This window comes from Neovison vison, chromosome 2 (genome assembly GCF_020171115.1).
Source record: "Neovison vison isolate M4711 chromosome 2, ASM_NN_V1, whole genome shotgun sequence".
Lineage (NCBI taxonomy): Eukaryota > Metazoa > Chordata > Mammalia > Carnivora > Mustelidae > Neogale > Neogale vison.
This window is the reverse complement of record NC_058092.1, coordinates 3,653,542-3,678,289: the sequence shown is the minus strand read 5'-3', so window position 1 is coordinate 3,678,289 and position 24,748 is coordinate 3,653,542. Positions and strand designations below refer to the sequence as shown.

Below are 24,748 nucleotides of genomic sequence, written 5' to 3'. Positions count from 1 at the left end.
GGCTGTCTCTGAGGCCAAGGCGTGACCACGGCCTCCCGGGCTCTGCAGCCTGTGGGCTGCCCAGAGCTTGTGCCAGTGGCCGGTTTTCTCTGGGTTTCCGTCTTCTTCTGAAAACAAGAGGCTAGTGGCTCCCCAGCAGGGGCCAGCAGCTGCTTATGGTGTCTCGGTTGGCGCTGAGCTGGCCAGTGTCATTGGTTCACCTTGTAATGACCATTACAGTAAAACTTAAGTTCTTTTCAGTTGCACAAGCAATTCACAAGCACACATGCTTACTCGGGTGTGGGAAAGGCGCCGTGACAGCCCCTTACGCTTGTCCCCGCTCCGCAAACTTTGGATTTGCTTGCTTTCCCGCCTCCTCCGTACTTGCTTTCTCTTTGAACTCTTTCCCCTTCAACGTGGGGAGCGGGCACAGGCGGGCCGTCTGGTGACCGGCCTTTCCGGCTCTGTGACTTCTCTTGCAGCCTTTCCACGCAGGACGCCCCGACCCCCCGGGGGTTCCTGCTGCACGCATGGACCTGCCGGCTTTCCCCCACGCGCTGCCGTTTCCCAGCACGCGGCTCTTTCCGATGTGCCGCTGGCCCTGACGTGCTTGCACACGCACGCGCTGCGGTGCCGTTCCTCACGTCCATGGCCCTGGCCCGACCATGCTCTGTGGCGGGTGTCAGGGGTCCCAGTCTGGGGCTGCCCATGGGGCTTCGAGGAGCCTCTTGGAGGGACCGGAGGGGACACGCTGTGGAGGATGCAGCGTTCTCTGCATGTGGCTAGTCGGTCGCTTATTTTGAGGAGCAGCCGAGCTGGCAATCACCACACGGGGCGTGAAAACAAAAAGCTGCAAAACCAGCATATTTTGTGGTTTTGGTGTGTTTTCGCTCAGGTTCTGCCTCCCTGGGGCATGTGGCCCTGGTGTCACTCGCGGTCATCTTTTTAATCTGCCGCCTGAGCCTTTCTTGTTCCAGTCTATTCTCCAGGAAGATACGATCGCTTAAAGTTAGTGGTGATGTAAAGAATTACTCCGCACAGCACAGCACCCCGCTTCGGGAACGTGGGGGCAGAAGGGCGCGTGCGGGAAGCTTCAGGGGCAGGTTCAGCTTTTGCTCAGCGGAGGATGCGGGAGGCCGACTCCGAGGGCCAGGTGTCCCCTAGCGGAGGGTGGCGGAACTGCTGCCTGCAGGTGGGCCCCGTGACCAGAGTCAGCCTGGGGCGCTTTGCCGGATGGGGCCGGGGGGACTTGGCCGCTCTGCGTGCTTCCTCCTCCGGACAGTTTCAGGGAGGACGGCAGCGAGTGGCCGCTCGCACTCTGACGTGGGGGACAGGGGCCTGGGCTGGCGGAACCCTCATCTGCACTTGGCTTCTGGTGTGAGGACACCTTTCTTGGGGGACACAACTTGCTCCATGATCTGCCTGAGCTCATTTTGGGAGCCGAAGGCTCAGAGACGAGAGTGTTTCTAAGACCCTGGGAAGTGCCCTGACTTGGTTTGGGAGCCGGCCGGCCACTGAGGGGGTTGCCCTCTGGACTTGCCTGGAGGAAGGCACCTCGGAGCCGGCAGGAGACAGCCTTGGTGTCACCGAAGTCAAAGGACACATGAGGCCCCTTGCTCTGGGGCGGCCACAGGAAGGGACTGGGACTCTCGGTCCCACCACGCCCTCAGCTCGAGTGAGCAGGACTCGGGGCAGGCTGTGTGTCGTGGGCCTCAGCGGGGCTGGGAGATGGGAGGAGCAGGGCACGGCCGGACGCATCTGCTTGGAAGATCCTTACTTAACTGGACAGCAAGTGTGCCCAGGCACGGGAGTGCCAGGCCAACCCACATGGGACCCCCCACTCTTCAAAATCAGGGGGTGTGAGCAGACGGGAAGATGGAAAGGTGCAGGGTAGGCGTGTGAGGACTTTCCCAGGTGACAGCCGGAGTGACCGTGGGGGGAAGGGGGAATGACCAAGGATGAGATCAGGCTCCATCCCCCAGGAGGTGACCTGGGGGAGAGGCCCTTGCTCTTGCACACGCCCCACGTCTTCTACACACTGTGGGTGATTGACTGCCCAGTTCCTGCTGCCCAGCAGCAGCGGCGGCACCGGTCCGGCCAGGGGCAGATGGGTCAGGCCCCGACTGAGTCGGGCCCCCCAGGACTCATGGGTGCCACCCCCTGTCCACCTGCTTCCCCACAGGCCCGCCAGCACCGCCACCGCAGAGGCTCGCTGCCCTCCAGGACTCGCCTGTGGGACCCGGGGTAAGTCTGGGCCCGAGACGCCTGTTTCAGAATTCCCAATCGGGTATTTAAAGGCCCTGGCGGCAGGACGTTCTTCTGCATCTTTGAGAACAGTGGTGTCCTGCTTGTTTTGCCTGGGCTGGAGACTGGGGGGGTTACGCTGGCTGTGGGGGTGCTGGTGCTGCATCCTGTCCCCTGTCCGGTCCTTGTCCCACACCCTCCACCCCCCCACCCCCCCGTCCTGCCCGGCTGTGTGGCCGGCGGCTCCCTGCTGTGATTAGCAACCTTCCAGGCTACCATCAAAGGCACATTCAATACTTTTTTAAAAATGAAGTGTTCTCTCTGGCAGTTCCGTCTGGCAGCTGCGAATCTGCCAGGGCTGAACGGCCTTCGTCTCGTCCCTGCGACGGCACAGGGTGGTCTTCACGTCCTCCCGTCCTCCTGGGCAGTCACCGGCGCCCCGGGCAGAGAGGCCACAGCTGGCCTCTAGGCCGAGCAGCTGGTGCTGGCAGAGACGGGCCACAGCCGGCAGAGACCGGGCGCGAGCCACTGCCTGCCCATCCCACAGCAGGTGGTTCCGGGCACGAGGTTCTCCTGCTACGCAGGAGGACAGGTGCTGGCTTGCGTGGCTGTTGGCTGGCCAGCGAGCCCCCGACCTGGAAACCCGAGCCAGCTGGGGTGCTTGCCCAGGGTTCCGGCAGCATCATTTTGTGCAGGGTCAGAGTTGGCTTGTCTCCCCGATGACCTTGTCTGCCAGCAGCACCCTGGGAGATGACTTCTAGAAAAGTCGGATAATTTGGTATCCAGTGCTGTCCCAGGGAGCGGCTTTACTGTGCCCCATGCAGCTTGGAAACCGCCTCAGGGGGGCACGCTGCTCTGCCTGAAGGCACACATGTGAAGACGGCCTCCCCAGCCTCCCTCTGGGCTGTTCCAGAGTATTCTCTGCAGCGTATGTGTGTTAGCCTCAGTGTTCAGGGACCACAGGACCGTGCTGCTCACTTCCAGAGGCAGGAAGGGCTCAAGACAGCGTGCGGGGTCTGAGGGGGGCTGAACAGACCTCACAGCTCTTCTCTGCCCCCTGAAGATGCCAGGGGGTCCCCCGTTGCTACCTGCCCTCCCCCCAGCTGCTCTCATGTGCTGAGCCTCTCTGTGCTGGCGCCGCGTGGGGCCAGCCGTCAGTGTGTGTTAGGGACAGAGCCCAGGGTCTGAGAGGGTCTCCCGTGGAGCGTGGCCCCTTCACAGATGCGTTCACCTTCCAGACACCTGTGACGTTCACGGGAGGCTTACTGCGTGCTGGGTTCTGGGCCAAGCCCTTTGCACGACTTCTCACTTATGTCCCACGGCAGTCGTGTGATTTGGGTACTGTTTCCACCCCCACTTTGCAGATGAGGAGACGGAGGTAAAGGAGGGACTTGGTGACTTGCTCTCAGGCACGTGATGATAGTGGCGTGGGAGCTCTGTCCTGGCCACCGGCTGCAGAGCCCACATCGGCCGCCGCTCCAGTCGCTGCCTTAGCAGGGGCCGGGTCCCCGGCACAGCGGTGGTTAGGGCTGGGAGGCGTCTCGCCGGTGTGCGGTCTCCGGCCGGACAGGACACCCGGGGAGGTTCAAAGACATGAGGCGGAGAACCTGGCTTCCCTGGCCCTTCCCTGTCTCCGCCTGCTGTTCCTGTCATGGGGTTTTATGCTGCTGTTAGCACAGAGGGGGGCTCCCAGGCTTGCCTCTCAGCAACTACCGTGAAGGAACTTCGCGGCTCTGGGTTCTGGGGTGGCCGCTGGGTAGGTGGCCGCAGACCCCCTGCCTTCCCGGCTGCGTCACCTGGCTCTGTGCCAGCATGGGCGGGGGCTGCTGTGAGGTGCTGGGCCGCCCTCCGGTGTCACTCACGCTTCCTCCCCTTTAGTTGTCGCTCTCCCAGCTGGCGGCTCCCCCGCAGTCCCCCGCTCGGCGCCGCTCGGCCACACCCGCCCCACGGCCACCCGACAGCTCGGAGCCCCCGCTGGCCCGGGAGGTAAGTGTGCCCCCCCTTCCTCCTTCCTCCTTCCAGGGGAGGCCTCCACGCTCCTGGCTTCTGCGCCAGCCTCTGACTTCGTGAGCTGCGCTGGTCCTTGGTGAGGTGGCGAGGCCTTCACGGGTTCTCCGTGACACGGGCGTGGGGACAGGGTCGGGGGCAGGGCTCCCTTCCGTGCCTCAGGTATAGCCGCATCTTGTCCTGTTGACCCAGGAGCGGTCAGTGTGGGAGCGCGTCCTGCCACGGGCTTGATCAGGCTCTTGCTCTGCCAGACAAGGCCGTCCAACTGTTCTCGGATCTCTGTACGTGAAAGGGAAGGAGAGTTTGCCGGAGGCACAGATGAGGCCCATCCAAGCCTCCCGCTCTCTGGGACCTCCTTGCTGTCAGCTGCTGTCACCCCGGCTTCTGGTGCCTCCGGTGGACAAACGGCCCGTGTTCCCACTGACTTTGGGGGGTTCACGTGTAGTTTGGTTTCAAAAGTTGCCTGGCTCACCAGCAAACCATGTCTTCAGTCTTGAACTGGAAGTGTGTTGAGGAAAAAGTAGTGCCATTAAATTGTTTATTTGAAAACAGTACGGTGAGATGCCTTATTCTAGAATGTGCCAGGAGCTCATTTACGGAGAGCCCGCGTGTCTTATTATTGGCAGCTGAGAAGGGGTGGGGTTATCTCTGGTTCTGTGGTGTCGATACCCTTTGGGCCGGAACAGAAAGCTGGGGAAGTCAGGGTGAAGAGGCGCATCCTGATTGCCACACGGGCTCCTCACTCAGACGTGTCTTCCGCGCTGGCGGGACGTGGAAGGTGGAATACAGGGGAATGACTAGAATATTCAGGGGACGCAGGAATCAGAGAAACGTCTGTGCCAGCCGGCCAGGGCTGGCACCAGTCTGTCTCGCGGTGTTGAAGGAGGGTTCATTTTTCTGGTCTGGCAACGTGGTTTTTATGTTAATTGACTTTTTCAGACAGCAGATCTCTCCCATGGTACCTGTTCATAAACGTGATTGAGTTCTCATGCAATTCTCATTGCTTTTTGACTCACTTAAAATAGGAGATGCCCAGATAAATTAGAATTTCGGAAAAGCGGTGATTTTTTAGTGTAAGTCTCAAATGTTTCATGGGACATACTTACATTATACCCACATTACTCCCTGTTTGCCTCAAGTGGAAAAGGCGCCTGGGCGTGCTGTAGTTTCCTTTGCTGAAGCTGGCGGCTGGACAGAGGCGGTTCGTCCGTGGACACGCCCGAGCCCCGCTTCCTGGGTGGTTACAGGCTTCCTTGTCGTCCTCACCTGGGCCCGATTTCGCTCAGCAGGAGCTGCCCCCGGAGGGCAGGATCTCTCACCTGGAGGCCCAGCTGAGCCAGGCGTCCTCGGTCCTGGGAGCGTCTGTTGCTGAGCAGCTGCGGGAGCTGCCTTTCACGCCGGTGCACACCCCGATTGTCGTGGGAGCCCAGACCAGGAGGTGAGGGGTGGTCCTGACGGCCCGGCACGTGCTGCGCGTGAAGACTGGCTCTCAGCAACAGGCTTCCCCGGAGAGGGGGGTCCCCGGTCCTGCCTGTCTGCCAGCCCTTTCCTGGAGGCCAGCCTCCGTGGTCCTTGTGTTTCAGCTCTGGGAGTAGGCTGTCTCGAGCCTCGATGGTGCTCCTGCAGGCTTCCGGCTTTCCCGAAATTCTGGATGACAATAAGCAACCAGCGGAGGCTGTCGATCCTGCGGATCCCGTGCAGTTCAAGCTGGAGAAGGAAGAAGCGGACGGTCTGCAAGGCAACGAGATAGTGCTGCAGTTCCTGGCCTTCAGCAGGTGTGTCCTCAACACTCCCTCTCTTCCCCGGCTTCTGTGCGGCTCGAGCCGGCAGAACTCCGTGCCGAGGGCTTGCCGGGTGAAGGAATGCTGCTTGTGTTTTCATCTGGTTAGGGTGCTCACATAGCCGTCTCTAAATACTGTCAAACCGGCCTTGCCCGACCTTCTGTAACTGAACGTGGCCGGTACTGTATTGGCTGGTTCTCCATCTCCACGCGGCTCTGAGCGCAGCGCTCTCCAGCTGGGGCTCAAGTGGGCTCCCCTGATCCCGCCAGAGCCGCGCGCGTGGGTGGACCGGGCAGCGTCTGGCCTGTGGCGCTGGACTCTCGAAAGCCCAGGTTCTCTGCCGTGGATGCCTGATTAACTGGGGGCTCTTGTTGGATTCAGAGCGTCCCAGGACTGCCAGGGAGCGCCGTGGCCAAAGACCGTGTATTTCACCTTCCAGTTCTACCGCTTCCCGCCCGAGACAACGCCACGCCTGCAGCTGGTCGGGCTGGACGAGACAGGCCGGACGCGCTCCGGTTCCCTGTCGCATCTCCTGGTTCTCACTGACAAGGATGGCTCCTCTGACGCTGGTAAGTGCTCGTGCGTCCGGTAGGCGTGAGAAATTCAGCCCCAAGCCGTGTTTGAAAAATTTATTCTTTACAAAATAGTGTACGGTGAAGATTTCCAAGCACATACAGAATTTGAAAGAACAGTATTATAACAAGCCAGTGGTCCTGCCCGTGAGTGCTGTCCAGCCGCTGCCGGCGGCGTCCCCGCCCACACCCCGGGTCCCTTGGAAGCAAATCCCAGACCTGTGTGATTGCACCTGTGAGTCTGTCCTTACTAGGTCTGAACACTAAGGCGTCCTCTTTGAAAAACATGCATGCAGGATTATCCCACTTCAAATGAGCGATAATCCCTTAAATGTCCTCAAATATTTAGCTAATGTTAAAATTTTCCCAATAACTTCATAAAAATTTCTTTTTGTGGATGGAGAAGGGTTTTGTTTGTTTGCTGTGAGGAGGCTACAGCTTGTAGTGGCTTGTGGAGGTCACCATCTCGGGCCGGTGTGTGTCTGCCTGCGGGTCCCCTCTGCCCCCTCACTGGGTTGTCGTGTTACCGGCTGAAGGAGCTGCACGGCTCCAGCCCGTCCTGCAGAGCTCCCCAGTCTGCACGTGGGTTTTGCTTTCCAGTGGGGACGTTGTGAGGGTCCCTCCTGTCCCCTTTCTGCTGGCCATGGGGAGTGAGATCTTTGTGTGTGGTCGGAGGCGTGTTTGTGTTTTCGGTGGGAGCTCCCTGGGGCAGGGGCTGTTCTCACCCCTCCCGCAGCGGTGCAGGGACCCATCCGTCCTTGCTGCACCGTGTCCGTGGCCGCTGTCAGGACTGTTGCCCACAGGCTGGTTATTTTGCTCCAGGTGGAGCAGTGGGGATGTTCTTCTTCCGGAGCTGGGGTGCTTCCACAGGGAGAAACTTCCCCTGGCCGCCTGCTGACTTACCTGGCGTGCAGCCCATGCGGGAAAGGCAGAACAGTGCTCCGTTCTAACCTTTTAGTTCCAGATTTTCAAAACCGTGAGCCAGTTCCTTACCATCCTTTTGAGATGGGGCCAACGGCTTCTGTTTCTGCCATTACCACACTAGTGCATTTCCGCTGCAGTGCACGCAAACATCAGATATGTTGTTTTTGCCTACGGTCAGTCACCTCCACGGCCAGTCACTGGGCCTGTGAGAGCAGAGCTGGGCACCCTTGCTGCCTCTTCAGCAGAGAGAACAGGTGGGAAACGCCATATTAAAATGCTAATGGAGGGAAAGTAGTTTAACAACATTAGCATCAGCCAAAAGAGACAAAAGGCAAATGCGGTGCTGGGGATAAAGGAGCCTATTAAATATAATCAAGAGAATAATCACTAGGAAAATAAATAATTCTGAACCTGTGAACTTCCAACAAGCAGCCTCAAAATACAAAAGAAACACTGACAGATGTTAGAAGGGAAAGCTGACGAGCCACAGTCGTGGAAGGGCTGACATCCCCCTCCGTGAACTGACACATCAAGCAGAGAATAATCAAGGGTATTAGAAAAATACAATTTAAAAAGATGATCTTATAAAGCCGTAGAACCAATTCAGAGGATGCGCGTTCTTCCCGAACACACTTGAGACTTAGGGGACTGATAGTTCATGAGTCTGTGTGCACGTCTCAGGCCACTGTGCAGGCCTCACCGTGTTCCCGGAGACCCAGCGCCCGAGCTCACGGCAGGGCGTTCTCTTGGGTCAGAAATTGACCACTCCCTGCCCCCGAAAGGCTCCGAACTGCTGGGGTTTTTTCTTTTTGAAACTTTAAAATATACTTTTAATTATTCCTTAGGTCAAGAGGAAATCAAAATAGAAATATTTATTTTAAACTGAATCACAAAATCCTATTGCAAATATTTCAAAACCAGTGACATACGGCTAAAATGATGTTTGCAGGAAAATTTACAGCTTTAAGTGCTTGTATTGGGAGAAGAAGAAAGTATTTTTTAAAATGCTGATTTAATTGTTCAACTCAGGAAGTTTGAAGGGGAAAGAACCTGAAACAAATCCAGTAAAAGTAGAAGAAAAGAAGTTTTATTTTTTTAAAAGGTCTTTAAATATTTTTATTTATTCATTCGAGAGAGAGACCGAGAGGGCGTGCACTTGTACAGGTGGGGAAGAGGAGAGGCAGAGGACCGACCCTCCAGTGCTTACGGAGCCCGACGCAGGCCTCCGTCCCAGGATCTGGAGATCGTGGCCTGAGCTGAAGGCAGGCTCTGCACCTTCTGAGCCACCCAGTTGCTCAAAGGAAAGAAATTTTAAAATAAGCATAAATGCTTAGAAGGCAAACAATAGACAGTGTTGGCAGTCAGCTGGGCACACAGCTACAAGGGGTGGTGCTACCCTCCCTTGCCCAAAGCCAGATCCGGTACCGAGGGTCAGAGCTGTTGCAGGTGCTGGTCAGCCCGAGAGTGGGCGTGCTTGCTGGCTCTCACCCCACTGGATGGGCCTTGCCAGTGGCAGAGGTCAGACCGCCCGGCCGCAGACTTGGGGTCGCACCCTGGTCCCTTGCTTGCCTGAGGACCTCGGCACCCTCACTTCCTGCAAACCAGTCTGGAAAGAAGAGAGAGGGGATGAGGACGCAGTTCAGGTCCTGTTCCGTCTTCCAAACCCTCAGCCCTTGGCTGGGGAGGAGCATATGAGGGGCAGAGGGTGAGTGCGGGAGGGCCCCGGGTCCCCAGCTTGGAAGCGCATGGCCAGGCCAGGAGGCTGTCCTGCGATAGTCCCGGGTTTTGTTCTCTCCGCTCCCTGCGTTTCTCAGCCATCCTCGGGCCACCTGTCCCAGGCCACCTGCCTTCCCTCTGACGACGCGCCTGGGACCCTCGGTGGACAGTTTAGCCCAGGCCCCCAGAAGGCTCTGAAGTGGGTCAGAAGAGTGCACTGATTTCCAGGCCCCCGTGCACCTGTCACCGAGACCGGCTCCTCTCCCGTTTCCTGTTCCCGGCCCCACCCGCTGCCCTGTCCGGGGCAGCTCACCAGAGGTTCTGTGATGAGGGGAAACGGATAGTGTTCAGGCAACTTACTTCAAAAGGCCAACCACAGAGAGATGCTCCTGATTTGAATACAAAAACCCCTTTCCATTATGAACTTCCCAGAGAGAAATTAGTCTGAAAATGAAATCTTGAAAGTTGAGGTCCAAAGAAATGAAACTCCAAAATCAAATTTTGTCATTATGAATCAAAATTCAAAGTCCAAAACAAGTTCTTTTCCGTGTCTTACCCCCTCGAGACTCAGCAAAGGTACCCCCGCCTGGGCAGGGCCAGGCTTCCTCCACAGCTCTAGCCCCGGGGTCCCCACGGCTCAGCGCCTAGCCTCACGAGAGCCTCACGTAGGATGTATTTTCTTTTGTTGTTGAAATAGAGCATGTATGCAACACATTGTTCAGTTCTACAAGTTTTTAAAAATTAGTAGATTCTGCTGTTTTTCGAGCAGTTTGAGGTTTATGGAGAAACTGAGCTGCTAGTGCAGCGTCCCCACATACCCCTTGCCCCCAGCAGCTCCCCTGTCGGCAGCATCCAGCTTCGCAACGGACCGGCGCTGGCGCTTCGTGGCTGCCTGAAGCTCAGAGTTCACAGGAGGGGGCTCTGGGTGCCGCACGTTCTGTGCATTTCGACAGATACAGCCTCAGTGTCCCATACAGTGTTGTAGAGAATGACTCCCCCCAGGGATGCCCTGTGCTCTGCTTCTTCCTTCCTCCCTCCCCTCCCCTTCCTCACCACTGACTTTCTCCTGACTCTGCGGCTTTACCTTTTCTCAGGGACTCTGCACTTGGACTCACACGGCATGTAGCTTGTCCGGACCGGCTCCCTTCACTTCGCAGCATGCGCTTAACGTTCCTCCTGTCCTTGTGGCGTGGGAGCCCGTCTCTGGAGCACTGGTAGTGCGACACTGTCCGGACGGGCCTCCGTCCACCCGCTCTCTGAGGGCCATCGCGGTCTTCCGCTGTTTGGCACTTATGAATAAAGCAGTTGTCAACATTTTGCTCAGGCTTCTGTGTAGACCTAAATTTTCATCATTTGGGTAATACCTAGAAGCGTGGTTGCCGGGTCACGTGGTGGAGGCCGGTTTGGTTTGTAGGAAGCCCCGCAAACGTCTTCCTGAGCCGCGCCACGCGGGGCCTGGGCGTCCGGTGCGGGTGGGGTTTGGGATTCTGGCTGTTCCCATATGTGCACGGCAGCTCTCCCTGTTGCTTTTATAAACTGCATTTCCCGATGGTGTGTGGCTTGCGGCCTCCTCTCGTTCGCTTACGTACCCCCGGTGCGTCTTGTTTGGGGAGGGGCCCACTCATACCTTTTGCCTGTTTGTGGACGGGGCTTTCTTGCTGTTGTGTTTTAAGAGTTCTTTCTAGATTTTGCCCCCCCCCCGCCCCGCTGTCATCAGATGTGTGCTTTGTGTGTGTTTCCTCCCAGCCAGTTGCTCTCGGGCCCTACCTGTCATCTTCGGTCACTTGGCCAAGCGGCGTCCCCTCCTCCCGTGCACCTCCACTAGAGCACATTTGGTCTAGCAGGAGACACGGCAGCCTCCTGAACGGAAGCTTCCGGAACCCTCGGCCCTGGGCCTGGGGCCTCCTCTGCCCGAGGTTCCTCCGCTCCTCAGAGTTCTGGATGTGACTACGGTCGCTTCTTGTTCCCGCCATGGCTCAGGACAGGGTCGTGCCTCCGGAGCGTCCCCGCTGACCTGGTCATGCTCCTTTCGGGGGTTCAGCCGCCCATCATCATCTCATCCTCCGTCACACAGGCGGGGCCTCCCTTCCGTTCACTTCCTTTGCTTTCTGGCCTGGAGTTCGGTTTCTCTGACACGTTCCTCCTGATATCTTGGCGAGTGGGTCCTTCCTTAGCACAGTAGCTGGAGTCCTTGAGCTCTGGGTTACCCGAGAGCCCCCTGGTCTGGAGAACTCTTGTCCCGGGGTTCCCCAGCCCTGCTCTGGGCCCAGCTGGTGCTGCCTTGCCTGCCTCTTCCGTGGTGGGTCTCCTGTGTCCTGTGCGTTCTCCGCTCCAGTCCCTCGGCCCCGCCTCCGGAGCCTGTGTCTGCGCGGTCGGTTTGAAACGCTTGCGTTCACTCTTTCTCTTTTCCCTCCGTCATTTGAAAGTCGGTAGCAGGCGAGGTGACCATTCACCTCCGAACACACAACAGGCTTCACAGAAAAGCAGCCGCCGTCATCGTGACGAGGACAGGGACCTCACAGCCCCATTCCCAGTTTCCCTCTGTGTCCCTTATAGCTACTGTCCTGCTCCGACATCCAGTCTGGGTCCTGGGCTGTACAGGGGTTGCCTCCGTGGTCTCGTCTCATCTGGAGTAGTCCCCGTGTTCTCCTCCCAGGGACAGAGGTGTCTGAAGGGACCAGGGGAGCCGTCACGTAGAGTGCCATGCTGTGTGTGTCTGACCGTTGACACTGGCCCCCGGAAGGTCTCGTGCACGGGTGGTTAGAGCCGGTGCTCCGTCTGGTCTGGATTTGGCGTGAAGCTTCATGGGCTTCACGTGGTGGCCGTCAGCTGGGGGCGGTCAGCCCCGAGACCAAGATGCGCGCGCTGCCCTGGCCGAGCCGGCGCGCACCCTGTCAAGGCTGTCCCTGTGTTCTCTGACGTGGTGCTCTTTCCTTTATGCTTCTAAATTCCCGAGTGGCGGGCGTGAAGGGTTCTCCTCCCCAGCTCGTAAACAGAGCCACACGCGGCTCCCCCGCGGCCTTGTGGGTTTCCTGTTTCACACGAGGCTTCTGGTCCGTTTGTCTTCACCCTGCTGGGCGGTGAGAGACCGGGATCCGGTTTTCTCTTTCTTCAGATGCCTCTGCCTTGGACCCAGCGCCGTTTGCTAGAAAGCCCATCTTCTTCAGTGACTCGAGAGCTGCCCTTCTCATATCATATACCCACACTTTTCATTGCTTGGGTTTATGTCTGGGTTTTATATTTTGTTCCATTAGACCAGAGGTTGGCAAGCTGATTTGTGTTAAAGGCCAGATAGTAAATATTTTAGACTTTCTGGGTTACATATGTTCTTTCTGTAATCTTCTTTAACAGTCCTTTAAAAATGTGAAAGCTCTTCTTAGCTCCAGCTGGTTCGGCCCGCGGGCTGTGGTTGGCTGGACTGGGCATTAGACCGCCCGTCCGCACACGGCGGGCAGGCCGCGGGGTCAGATGGACAGACCCCCTCCAGGTGCTCTTCCCTGCACGGCAGCCTCCACCCCTCGCCGCACGTACTGGCCGGGCTCGTTTCCCGCATGAACTTGTTAGTCCTTTATGCGGCTTCTGCTGAACCCATGGCTTGCGGCAAGTCGAGCGGCCTCACGGGAGCTGCTCTGCGGGGACAAGGCCGTCCCCTCATGTGCTCATTTCTAACCCCCTGACTTTCCGAAGATACTGCAGTGACCCGCCTGCAGGCTTTGCCATTTTCTTGTTTCCTGACCAATAAATCTTGTCTTTATCTTGGTTACCTTGTTTTTTTGTATTCTCCTGTGTTATTTTCCTAATTTGACTTGCTTAATTCATTTATTTTGATTCTTTTGTTTTTGTGGATGCAAAGTATTAAAGGCTATGAATTTTCCTTTGATTATTGCTTTATGCTTTGGTGATTCAGATAAGTAGTATTTTCATTCTTTTCTAGAAAATCTGGATTTTGTTTTTCACTTGACAGAGAATAATTTACAAATAAGTTGTAAATTTGTTTTTAAGAAGTTGTTTCCAGTTTCTAGTTTGTGGCATTGTGGTCTGAGAATATTGTTTATTCATTTCTACCTTGTGGGGCATATTTAGGGTTTCTTTGTGGCGTGATACATAGTTAATTTTTATTAATGTTAAATTTTATTCATATAGTTAATTTACCCTAATTTTCATTAATGCTATTAATATTTATTAGTTTATTGACATTTTATTAATTTATAATATAATAGTTAATTTTACTAATATTAATTTTATAGTTAATTTTTATTAATGATTTTAATTAATTAATTTCGAGATACACTTGAAGTGTGTGTTTGGTGTTGCTGGAGAACAGTGTCCCGCGTGCATGTATTCTACCTAAAGGATTAGCTGGCCTGGCCTTCCGTACCCTTGTCTGTTGTCCACTGGACCTGCCTTGAAAACAAGGTGATTAGTTGGTCTCTACTATTATTACATTTTTGTCTGTTTCTCCTTGCGTCTCTGGGTTTTTGCTTCGTCCTCTGAGGTGTGGCTCTCCCTAGCTGCTGTGTATTCCTCGCGGGTCGTGGACTGTAGAGGTGCTCGTCGTCTGTGGGGTGTGGATGCCTTCGCGGAGCAGGGGTGTTTGTGGGTCAGGAAGGAGGGGTGGAGCCTGAGGACCGTCCAGCCAGAGGAGGAGCACCCACCAGACTCGGATGTGGGTGCGTGGCGGGACTGAGGCTCAGGAAGGAGGCCGGCCGGGCTGGGCTCGGTGTTTGCCGGGGGGCAGGTGAGAGAGGTGAGCTTGGGAGCCAGAGCGGACCCTGGGGAGGTGCCGCTGCCCCTGGCGTCTGCCTTGGTTGGGTAGAGGGTCCGCATCCCTGTGGACTTCTGGGCGGGATGGAGATGACACGGTTCCCTGTGCTTTGGCAGTGCCGAGGGGAGGACTGCGGGGAATGTGGCCCTCAGGGAAGGCTGCCGAGGAGCCGGTTGTCTGAGCCAGACAGGAGTGAAGGGACCCAACCCTGTGGGGGGTGGAACGGGGCGCCTCCAGCCTGAGAGCCCTGAGGCTGGGCCCAGACTGGGTGGCCCCCACACCCCACTCACCTCCCGCGAGTACTCAGCATGCTGTCAGCTCTGGGCGCACTGTGTCACCCCGTGACCATGAGCTCCGTCAGGCCGGGGCCCTGTCCGTCCCCTGCTCCCACGTTGTTTCTGTGCAGTGCTTGGCACGTGGGCTGGGGGCACCCGGCAGTTGTGTGTTGAGTGTGAACTCCTGGTGCGTCTGAGTGGTCGGACTAGTGGTGTTGGAGCGGGAGGCAGCTGGCAGGGGCGTTGCAAGGGCCCGGGGCCCAGGAGGCACTCCCGGCTGATGTGAAGAGGAGCTGCCCGGTGGGGGCGGAGATGGAAGGTCTGGCTAGGACCTGCTTCCCTGGGGAGCAAGGAGAGCTCCAGGCGCAGAGTCTGTGGCTCTGGGGGACATGGAGGTGGAGTGCGGCACTCCAGGGCCCGGTGTCCGTAGGTGTCATTTGGGAAGTTGGCCCGCAGAGTTCACATCTGTTCTGCCTCTGCAGATCTGAAGTCTGAGCCGTGTCAAGCTGGTGCCTGAGCTCGTCCTTCTCCTGCATCCCCGGTGGGCCTGGTGTGGGGAGCAGCGCCTTTAGTGCCGGGAGCTGGGCCCCGGGTGTGTACAGGTCTTTGTTCCTGTCCCCACCATGCGTCTGAGGATCCAGCTTCAGGGCTCCCTCACTGCGGGGGTGTCCTGACAATGGCCAGAGGCCACCGGCCACCCAGGTCTCAGCTGGCTGGGGGCCCTGGGGCCTCCAGTGGTTCCGTTACTTTCCTCACTTGTGACGTGATGCTGGGGACTGGCCTGCCGCTGCGTGGAGTCATTGCTGTCCGCTCCCTCAGCCTTTTTCCCAACTCCTTACTGTGCCTCCACTTCATGAGGCGCTGGTCTTGGCGCCGTGTCCCTTGGGCCCACAAGAGTCCCCACACCCCCGCCTTCCTGTCCCCCACTGCTGTGTCCGCTCCAGCCTGCTTCCCTGCTTCAGCAGAAGGAACCGTTCTGGTCTTGGGACAGCCCAGGGCCGAGGTGGCTGGAGTTGGGGTGAGGATCACAGCCCGGTCTGGGACCTGCCCCCCAGTGCTGAGTGAACATGTGTCCTTGTCCCCAAAGTCACTGTTCTGCTTCCCGGGGGCTCTGTAAATGTGTTATCGATGGGAAGGGGGGAGTGTCGGGCTGTGCTCCCCAGCTTGGCCGCTCCCTGCACGGTAGCTCACGATGATTTCAGTGGCGTTTTTGTCAACTTGGAACTGATGGTGATGCCACCTGGGGGAGCCGAAAGGCGGGGGAGACAGTCCACTGCCGTCTCGGTGATGAGCCCGAGAGCTGGTGCCCCCCGGGGAGGCACTGTGCTAGCGCCGTGCTCGGGGCCCTGGGCCGGAGCTCTGCACGGGTGTGTGTTCTCCCAGTCTCGGTGGCAGACCACGTCTTCCTTCAACCCTGCACGCAGAGTAACGACCTCCCCGGCGCATCCCCATCAGGACGTCTGTCCCCATTCAGATAGACTGTTTTGCACGGACTCGGTGAAAACCATGAATCGTATTCCGGGAAGAGTTCAGGTTTTGCATTGGAAAGAAATGGTGACTTCTGGATGCGACTCTCTATTTCGTAAATGTGGGTATTTTATGATGTTTGGATTAATGTGTTTATTAAGCTGCAGTTATGATGGAAGCAGAAATTCACGATCATGACCACAGCAGGGACTGCTTCAAAATATAAAGATGGTAAATGACTCGAGGCACTTTTGGGCTCATTCGTGGCCTCTTTGGACAGGGTCTCCCGGCTTTCAGCTCAAGTACCTGGTGGATCCTGGGTTCCTGAAGCCCGGAGAGCAGCGCTGGTTCACCCGCTACCTGGCCACCCAGACCCTACAGATCGACGTCTGGGACGGAGACTCCCTGCTCCTCGTGGGATCTGCGGCCGTCCCGATGAAGGTGGTGGCTCGGGGGTGGGGTGTCCCTCCTGGGAGGGCCTGCTCGGGAGGTGGTCCTCTCCCACTGAGGGGTGCTGTGGTCCGACTGTGCACAGATTCTGTCCCTCCCCTGAGGGAGGGACTTTCACAGAGTCCCCATGGCGCGAAGCTATGTTGTATTTTCTGTCAGTCAGCTCGTCCTACAAACCGACCGCAGGTAAGGTCACCTTCGGCCCCCTCCCGCGTCCTGACAGTGAGGACACCTGTTCCCTGTGAGCAGGGGCCTGGCCCGGGGTTGGGATGGGGTGAGGAACGGACTGGGCTGTGCAGAGGTCGCCTGAAGCCTGCTAGCAGTTACTTGAATTGTGCTTTTCGAATTGTAGTTAGAATTAGACTACTTCTTTCTCTAAGCGTGCTTTCCATCTTCCTCGCATACGGAAACCCAAATCCCCGTGTTAATTAAACGTTCCTCCCTGGGGTTTCTCCCCGGAGGGTCAGCGTAGTTTCAGGGCAGCTCCTGGGCTCGGACCTGGGGACACGGTGTCCCGGCTGTGGGGCGGTGGGAGGGGAGCCCCAGCTCCTGTGTCTCCGAGAGCCCCCCACTCTCCCTGACTCCCACTAGTGGACTTCCTTCTGGATTGCAGCCTCGGGCGCCCCTCAGTTCCTCCCACTCCCAAGCCTCGCCCCTGCCACAGCCCATGTGGTTACCAAGACCTGCAACCCAGGTCACCGCTCGCTCCTTGGCAGCCCTCGCCATGATGAGCTCACGGCCCCCGTTTGTGGTGTGCCAGGCCGCGTGCACTGCTACCCTGATACCCTGCTGCTCTGCCCCTGGGGTGCTGCCTGTTCCCCCCTTCCCTCAGAGGGCTGACCTGGCTGCACCATCCCTCCTCCGGCCGACTCAGGTGTCCGTCCCTGAGGAGTGATGCCCCCAGGGGGGCGGGAGGCGGGGTCACCTGTGGGGAGCACTCAGCAGATGTGGGCTGACGTTCTTATTCCTCACCCTGGTCCCTCAGACCTTCCTGGGTCATGGTGCCTGTGGGGTCGTCATGGCCATTGCTTGTCTGTCTCTGATGCCAGCTGGTGACATCCTGGTGGGTGGGAATGGGACGGTCACTCATCCCCAGCACAGTCATGACCCACAGTGGGCACGGTGCTGTGTAGCTGAGAAGGAGCAAATGGAAGGAGCAATGAGGGACTGGGAGAGGAAAAGGGGTGAGGAATGGAGGGAGCAGGGAGGAGGGGCCGGAGGGAGGAGGGAACAGGGCGGGCGGGGAGAAGGAGGAGGGATGAGGGAGTGGGCACTGGAGGGGCTGGGAGGAGCCCCTGTGAACTGGGGGCCTGTCACGGCCCCAGCCTCCTCTGCAGCCGAGCCCTGTCCCCATGTGCTCGCAGCTGGAGATGAAGTTATTTTATCTTGTCCTCCACGAAGACCCTTGAAATAAGCGCTGTTGTGATTATTGGCACTTGGATAAATTAAAATTAAAATTTACTTTTTAAAATACAAAGTATTTAACTTCAAAATTTACAGAGAAGGGGTGGGAAATTTGGGTAAGAAGAGAGAATCCCAGTGGGGTTTGGCAGGTGGGCTTCCCGGAAGGTGTGGCGCACGTGGCTCGTCTCCCCTGCTCATGCTGTGGGGCGCGTGAGGGATTTCTGCTTTTCTCTTGGGACGCCGCGCGAGCATCTCGAAGGACGGTGTGCCCTGTCCTCAGCTGTCCCCGAGGACGCGACGGTGTTGTTAGGGCGAGAGTGACAGTCGCTCCAGAGCCCCGTTGCCCCTCCCTTCACTGACTGTGCCCTCAGCCCAGCTCCGGGCTTGTGCTGCGTTACCCTCACGTCCGGCAGGGAAACTGAGGCCCGAGATCCCACTGACAATAGCCGAGCCGGCTTTTTGCCCAGTTCTGACTCAGAAGCTGGTGCCCTTCACCCTCGCGCTCTGCTCTCCCCAGACGACAGCTTGTCGGAGCTGTTTCTGAGTCAGCCGCGCTCACGTGACAGCCCTGCATGCAGTGGGTGGGACTCGCGGACTGGGAGCCCCGTCCTCCTCCTCCTGGGTGAGGACGAGGGCGCCAGCTGCGTTTCCATGCTCTTGCCTTTAACGGGTATTAATTAGACAAGAAATCTTTGCCACCCATAGTGGGATGCTATGCCTTGTTTTTCTTGGCCTCTCTCCTTCCCGGCGCCTGGGTGTCACTTCCTTCATCAATGGGCCCTTCTCCCGCGGGGACATCGTGTAGTCAGCCCGGCCACTGGCCCCGGCCGTGAACACGAATGCGGGTATGTGGGCTCTGTGGACCCACACTGTGATGCTCGCAGGGTCTGAAGCAATTGGAAGCTGCCAGACCCGCCAGGGAGGGGTCGTTGTGGGCCCCTTCCCTGCCAGAGTGGGGCTGATTGCTGGAGGAGGAAGCACTGGGACCCTGCTCTGGTCCTGCACGTCCGTTTGTGTGTGAGAAGTGCACATTGAAAGGTCAGGTGACTTTCCCAAGGTCTCCCAGGAAGAGGATCCCAGCTGGGCCTGGAGGCGGCCGTGGTCTTGTCATTCCCCCGCGGGCTTCACTAGTGCTTGGGTTCAGACCGAGCACTGAGGGGTGAGCTGGCGTAGCAGACAGCACCGGGTCAGCAAGGTCCTGCGCCGCCCTGGGTCTGCTCTCACCGGCTCTGAGCAACTGCGGCCTGGTGTGGACCCTCGCAGCCGGACCTTCACTGCCCTGTGGCCCTGCTCCCGGCCACTCCCTGTCTTCCAGCCACACTGAAGCCGGATGCGCAGGCCCGCAGTGGGGGTCTGTACTCTGCACCCTGGGCCGAGTGTGCCCCCAGCCTTCCCTGCCTGGCTCCTACCTGGAAGCTCTCACTAACCAGAGGCGGGGTCTGCTCAGCGTCCCCAGCCTCGTTCTGTCGCTCGTTTCCGGGGGTTCTCTCTGCGGAACGGGCTCCAGGAAGGTGGCTGCCTGGCCTGGCCGTGTGTCGTTGGCGCTCACTCACTGGGTGGATTGGGTGCACGTTATGAAAGAGTTTGTGGGAAAAACCGGATCTCGAGGACTTAGGTTTTCCGAAGAAGACGGGCTTGGCCTCAGCCACCCTCTGACTGCTGCCTTTCTCCTCTGCAGCATCTGCTCCGCCAAGGCCGGCCGGCTGTGCGGGTCCTGCACGAGCTCGACGTTGTGGCGACCGAGTATGAGCAGGACGTGGTGGTGAGTGGAGATGTGACCCGGTTTGGCTGTGTCAAGCCCATCGGTGTCTACACGGTGCTGAAGGGCTGGCTGCATCTGACGCTGGCCAACGTGGGTAAGAGTCCCTGGGGGCTTTGCTGCCTTTAGGCCATGTCCTGGGTGGCCACGTGTTTCCCCAGTTGCTGCTCTGTCAGGGCAGTGGGTACTACTGTGGGTGTCATATAATCAACAGGAATTCAGAAGAACTTTTACCGTTTGACCACTGAGTGCCCTCGACCACTGGACATCTGTCCTTGACCATGAACGTCTGTCCTTCACCACTGAGCCTACCCCCAACCGCTGGTCTGTCTTTGACCCCCGAGCCCATCCCAGCATCGTTGCTGTTCCTGACTCGTGATCAGGATTTGGGGTCCGTCATCTCAGTCTTGCCCATACTTTGTTTCTTGGCGCCGTCTGTGGGGCATCTCTGTGACAATCCTCAGATAAGGTGACTGGTTCCAGGAGGGCTTTTGTGTGGAATATCAGCCCACAGAACTACTTCATCACAGGAGAGGAGAGGGAAGTGTTCCTCAGCTTCCGTGCTGCCTGGGGATAAAGGAGCACAGCAGCACACTCCCTTAGAGCCTAGTGCTCTGACCTTACACCTAACGGTGTCCGACGGTTGCTTTCAGATCAGGCATGCTGAGCACAGCCCGGGTGCACCTTCGTTCATGGGCCAGTGGCAGGGTGCGGGGCTGGCTGCGGCTACAGCAGACTTACCTAGACGTTCCGGAGGCTCCTCTGAGGCCCTGACCAACGGGGAACCTGGGGCCGGCATGCCTGCCCCCACAGGGCAGGGGACCAGAATGAGCCCCTGTGGGACCAGGGGACAGGCCCACTCTGTCTCCCTCAAGGGGACTCTGGAAAGATTGGGGATTTTCGGGGTGAAATGGAAAGCAGGACAAAAGCAAGACGTTTGAGATTTTTGGAGCGGTGTCTGCCCACATGAGACTCAAACCTCTCACGCTTTATGGGAGAATTTTCCATTCCTCACAGCCCAGGCTGACATTAAAGCCTGGAGCCTCATGGTCCACAGGAGCCCATGTGGGCAGTGTGGAGGGGTCGGCCGGGGCCGCCGCAGCAGGGGGGGCACGCACAGCCCGTTACTCAGCTTGGAGGCTTCTGCCTGCTTGTTTACAACCGTGGCATCTGAGGCAGCCTGGAAAACAGACAATATGGAAACAGCAAAACTCAATTAGGTTCTGGAGGAAGAAATGAGCCGCATGTGAGAAGCCGACATCATTCAGAAGCTCCTCCGAGCCAGGTTGCTGCAGGAGCGTCCGGCTTCTGAGATCGTGTTGGTTATTTTTGTATTTATTCGCAGCCTGCAAATGTGCAGTGATTCCGAGTTTTAAATCTTATCTGCAGAAGAAAGATTAGCTCCATTATATGTTATCTCAAATCGTCATTTCCATACTTTGCCTGCAAGAGAGCGATAGCGCACGGGGGAGAGTCAGAGACGCCCCCAAGAGGGCGGCCGCCGAGGGGATTAACAAAGGACGAATGCGTGCAGCTCGCTGGGCCGCGCAGCCACGCCGTGGTTTCCCCTGCAAATTCTGCGTTTTCTGGAGAAGTGTTGTGGCTTTTGTTTCTTTATAAAACTGATTGTTCTGCCGCAAGCAGCAGCAGGAGGAGGCTGTGTGAGCTCGGGGGACAGAAGCAGGGTCGGGCCAGCGTCCCAGCGCCCGGCGTGGCGTCGCTCCCCTGCTCTGCATTCACAGGCGGGTGGTGAAGCTCAAGGCTGCGGAACAGGCGCCCTCTCTGCCCGTGGTGCCCGTGCACGTGGCGTGTCAGCTCAGACCAGCTCCGTGACGGTCTCTGCAGCCTCGTCTGCGGTGTGACGGCGGCTCTCCGGGGAGCTGCTGTCGCTTGTATCTGCGGCCCTTCCTGGGGCCCTGGGGAGCGAGGGCCTGCTGCGACTCCCGGCTCCGTGTTCTCAGGGTTGAAGGAGAGCCGGGTGGTGTGGATAGAGGGCCCGGGTTTGGGGTGGGACACGGTGACGTGCTCTGTTCCTGCCGTGGACTGAGGTAGCTGCAGACCATGTCAGGAGCCCTGCCCATCTGGAGGGAGTTCCTGCTCCCGCTGCAAATGTGCGGGTCCACAGCTTAACCCGGGTCTCCCCGAAGGGAAAGAAAGCCACGGCCGCTGGGATCTTGGACTGAGCCCACAGGAAGTGAGCGCCTTCCTCGCGTCCTGTCCCTGAGTCAGCGGTGCGTGCCCCCAATCTAGTTTATTGTCCCAGCTTCCAATCCAACAGTGCGAGTGCAAAATGCGTCGGAGGAAACGGCGATACTTGGGACGGTCCTGGTCTGTCTGGAGGTGACCGCATCATCCTGCTGGTGCCGCAGTGACCGTCATGACTCCCGAGAGCCCGGCTCCAAGGCCGCTGGCCATCTGCCTGCGGGCTGTGTGCCGCGGCTCCTGAGCTGCCGGTCTCCAGGCCGGACGGAGGCCACGGGCGCGCCAGCCAGACGCGGTCGGGGCTCCTTGCCTGTGCTTGAGTGCAGCCGTGGAGGTTCCCAGGGCCCCTCAGGTGGGCACAAATCCATTGTCCTGACAGGGAGCAGAGGTGGTGTGTGTCCACTGCTGGATGACTGACGGAGCAGGTCCTCGGTGGGATGGAGAGCTGGCCGGACGGTCCGCCCGCACCGGGGAGGAACAGCGCTGAGAGCCGGGAGCCTGGACCGACTTCTGAGCTCGGGGCAGGAACAGAGCACCCCTGGGCTCCAGGGCACTTCGCCCCCCTTATGTGGAGAGCGGGGTGGTACCAGAACAGTGAGTGTTGGTGCCAGGATCTGGGCTCTGGCATCAGCTGGCTGTCCCTTCCCTGCCTGGCCAGGCTGTCTGTCCCTGCCTGCTTGTTTGCTTGTCTATCCCCCTTGGGGCCTGAGACTTCTTGGGGACGTGGCTGGTCTTCCTTGCTGCCGTGGTCACCCAGCAGCGGCCACAGTGGCCTGGTGTGGTGATGGGAGGTTCACGAACGGGAGGCTGAGTGAGTGTGAGAGCCTGATTCTGTGCCCCTTGGACTTGGGCTGACAAAGCGGGCCCCGCGGCGTGAGCAGCTGAGCCCGTCAAAGTGGTGTCCACACCAGATTCCATTCTTGGGGACGAGCCTCGCGACCTTGTCGCGCTGAGCTGACCACAGGGGGAGGAGGGCCGTGTTTGGCAGAGGCTCCGCTGCTCCTCCGTCTGCGGGGCAAGAGCAGAGAGGCAGATCCCCAGGGAGAAGCGTTCCATGCTCAGCCGCGCAGAGGCCGGGAACAGTTGAGACTCAAGACGCAGGGCCAGAGGGCGTCCGTCCGTGGGGAGCGTGACACAGACGCGTGCGCTGCGCGTGCAGAGCCAGCGTGGGGGGAGGGATGGAGCAGCAGCGGGACTGAGCCTGGCCCCGAAGCCCCCCAGGAAGAGACCCCGGGTAGGATTGTCAGTGGCCTCCGTGGCCAGGCCCGTGAGGAACCATCGCAGAGGAGCAGCCCTGCCGTCTGGCGTCTCACGGGGACGTGGTGCGCACCTGGCAGGCGAAGCCGGGGCTCGACCCGACGCTTTGCCGGGACTGTGGTGCTGCCTCAGGGACGGCTCCGGACAGTGAGCTCCACGCCTGTCCCGGCGCGCTGGTCTCCTTGCCGGGGGCTGTGGAAGACACCAGCGCGCCTGTGCTTGCCCAGCGGTGACCGCTTTGCGCCCCCGGGCTCGTGGCCAGGAGTGGCTCTTGTCGCAGGAAGGCTGGGGAGGCCTCTCTGTGTGAGAGTCTCAGAAACACGCCAGGCGACCTGAGGAGTTTGGAAACGATGAGAACAGAAGTCCCGGGGGAGGACTCTGCTCGTCTGTGTGTCCCCGGCCTGTAAACCACGCCAAGTCCGTGATCGGCCAGAGGCGGTTTCAGTCCGTCTGTCAGTTTTGAATCGAGCATTTTCCCCCACGCCCAGACTGGGGCCTTAGTCCTTGCTGGTCCCCCGCGGGCTGGTCTGCCGCCGCACCTGTCCTTCCAGCTGCTGCACACTGGGGTCTGCAGGGGCAGCGCCCGTTGGCAGGGCAGAGACCACAGGACGTCCCTGGCAGGACAGGCCTTCCCTTCCTGACCTCAGCTGGGAACCAGTCAAGAGGGAGACATTCTTGTCCGACAGCTGGAGATGAAAAGGTCACTTTGGTCGCCGATGCTGAGGCCGAGCTCACCACTGTGGTCAGGGCTGTGCTCCTGTGTCTAGCACTGTCCCGTGGGACAGAGGCAGGGGTGGGCAGAGCTGAAGGGGTGAAGGGCCAGAGTGGAGGCGGGGAGGGAGGGGATGCAGAGAGGTGGGGGACGGGTACCTCCTCCGGTGGCTCCCAGGAAGATCTCCAGGATGGCCAGGCCTGCAGACGTTCGGCACCGTCCTGCCGGAATCGGAGAAGCCCACAGTGCGAGCATTTTGCGTCCGGAACGTGGAGGGGGTTCTTTCTGAATCCGACTTCATCGGCTGTGCCCTGCCTCCCCGGAGGTGGGGGTCATGTCTGCGCAGAGGGGTCATGAGCTCCGAGGTTGGGCTTCTGTCCTCCGTGGGCCTCGCACATGCTGGGGTTAGCGGGGCGCTGCTTGCCGTCCAGCCGGACAGGCCTGCCATGAGCTCTGTCCCCAGGCTCCCGCCCGGCCCTCTAAAGCCACGTGCTGCTTCCTGCAAAGGCTTCTGTGTGGAAACAGCTCCAGAAGATTCTAGCTTGCTGAGGCTTGTTGACCTTCAAGTGTGTGTCCGACGTTAGCAGACGCACACAGAGGCCTCCTCAAGGCGCGGGCATGGGCACGTGTGAGCCCCGCTGCAGGGAGGGAGGGAGGGGTGAGGGCGTGAGCACCGGGAGCTCTGACCCCGCGGGAGAGAGGCCGCCGTCCAGCTCCCGACTGCCAAGCCCATCCAGAGCTCGGGGGTGTCAGCGGGCCAGGGGGTGTGCACGGGCCCTTTGGAACCCTGAGCTCCCTGCGGGGGAGTTGGTGTATCTCCTCACGCTCCTGTCGGCGTTCACACCTTCTGCTGGGACGTCTTTAACTTAGGGCACGTGTGTGAGCAGACGGAGAGAAAGTCGAGCTCGCTGCCACCTTCCAGGTCACGGGTCATCTCGAACGACGGCGCCCGGCACTTCGTGGGAGGCAGTCTCCTCACGCGTGGGGGTCTGAGACGTGAGTGGGGGCCGGGTGGGGGCGGGTGGGACTGTGTGCAGGGACGTGTGTGGTCCGGGGGTGGGCGCGGTGGCCGTCGTGTCCAGCTCAGCTCCCTGCCTGCCTCAGTGGACCCTCAATCTGTGCGGGTCAGCGCGTGCGTCACAGCCGGAATGTTCTAGAGAGGGCTCCGTGGAAGCTGGCGGGGCTGTCATCCTGCACGTGGCATCCGTGTTGGGTTCTAGCTGCCCATCATCAG

The 24,748-nt window shown here is 58.9% G+C and overlaps 1 protein-coding gene across 1 annotated transcript in view; it reads left to right on the top strand.

Annotated features, from left to right (window-relative positions):
• NPHP4 (nephrocystin 4) overlaps nt 1-24,748 on the top strand; it is a 105,713-nt gene that overhangs the window by 66,267 nt on the left and 14,698 nt on the right. Inside the window, exons 15-22 of the mRNA XM_044237000.1 lie at nt 2,162-2,223; nt 4,102-4,209; nt 5,517-5,668; nt 5,814-6,005; nt 6,393-6,580; nt 16,011-16,171; nt 19,263-19,440; nt 24,385-24,510. Coding sequence (XP_044092935.1) covers nt 2,162-2,223; nt 4,102-4,209; nt 5,517-5,668; nt 5,814-6,005; nt 6,393-6,580; nt 16,011-16,171; nt 19,263-19,440; nt 24,385-24,510 — 1,167 coding nt within the window. The remainder of the gene's footprint in view (nt 1-2,161; nt 2,224-4,101; nt 4,210-5,516; nt 5,669-5,813; nt 6,006-6,392; nt 6,581-16,010; nt 16,172-19,262; nt 19,441-24,384; nt 24,511-24,748) is intronic.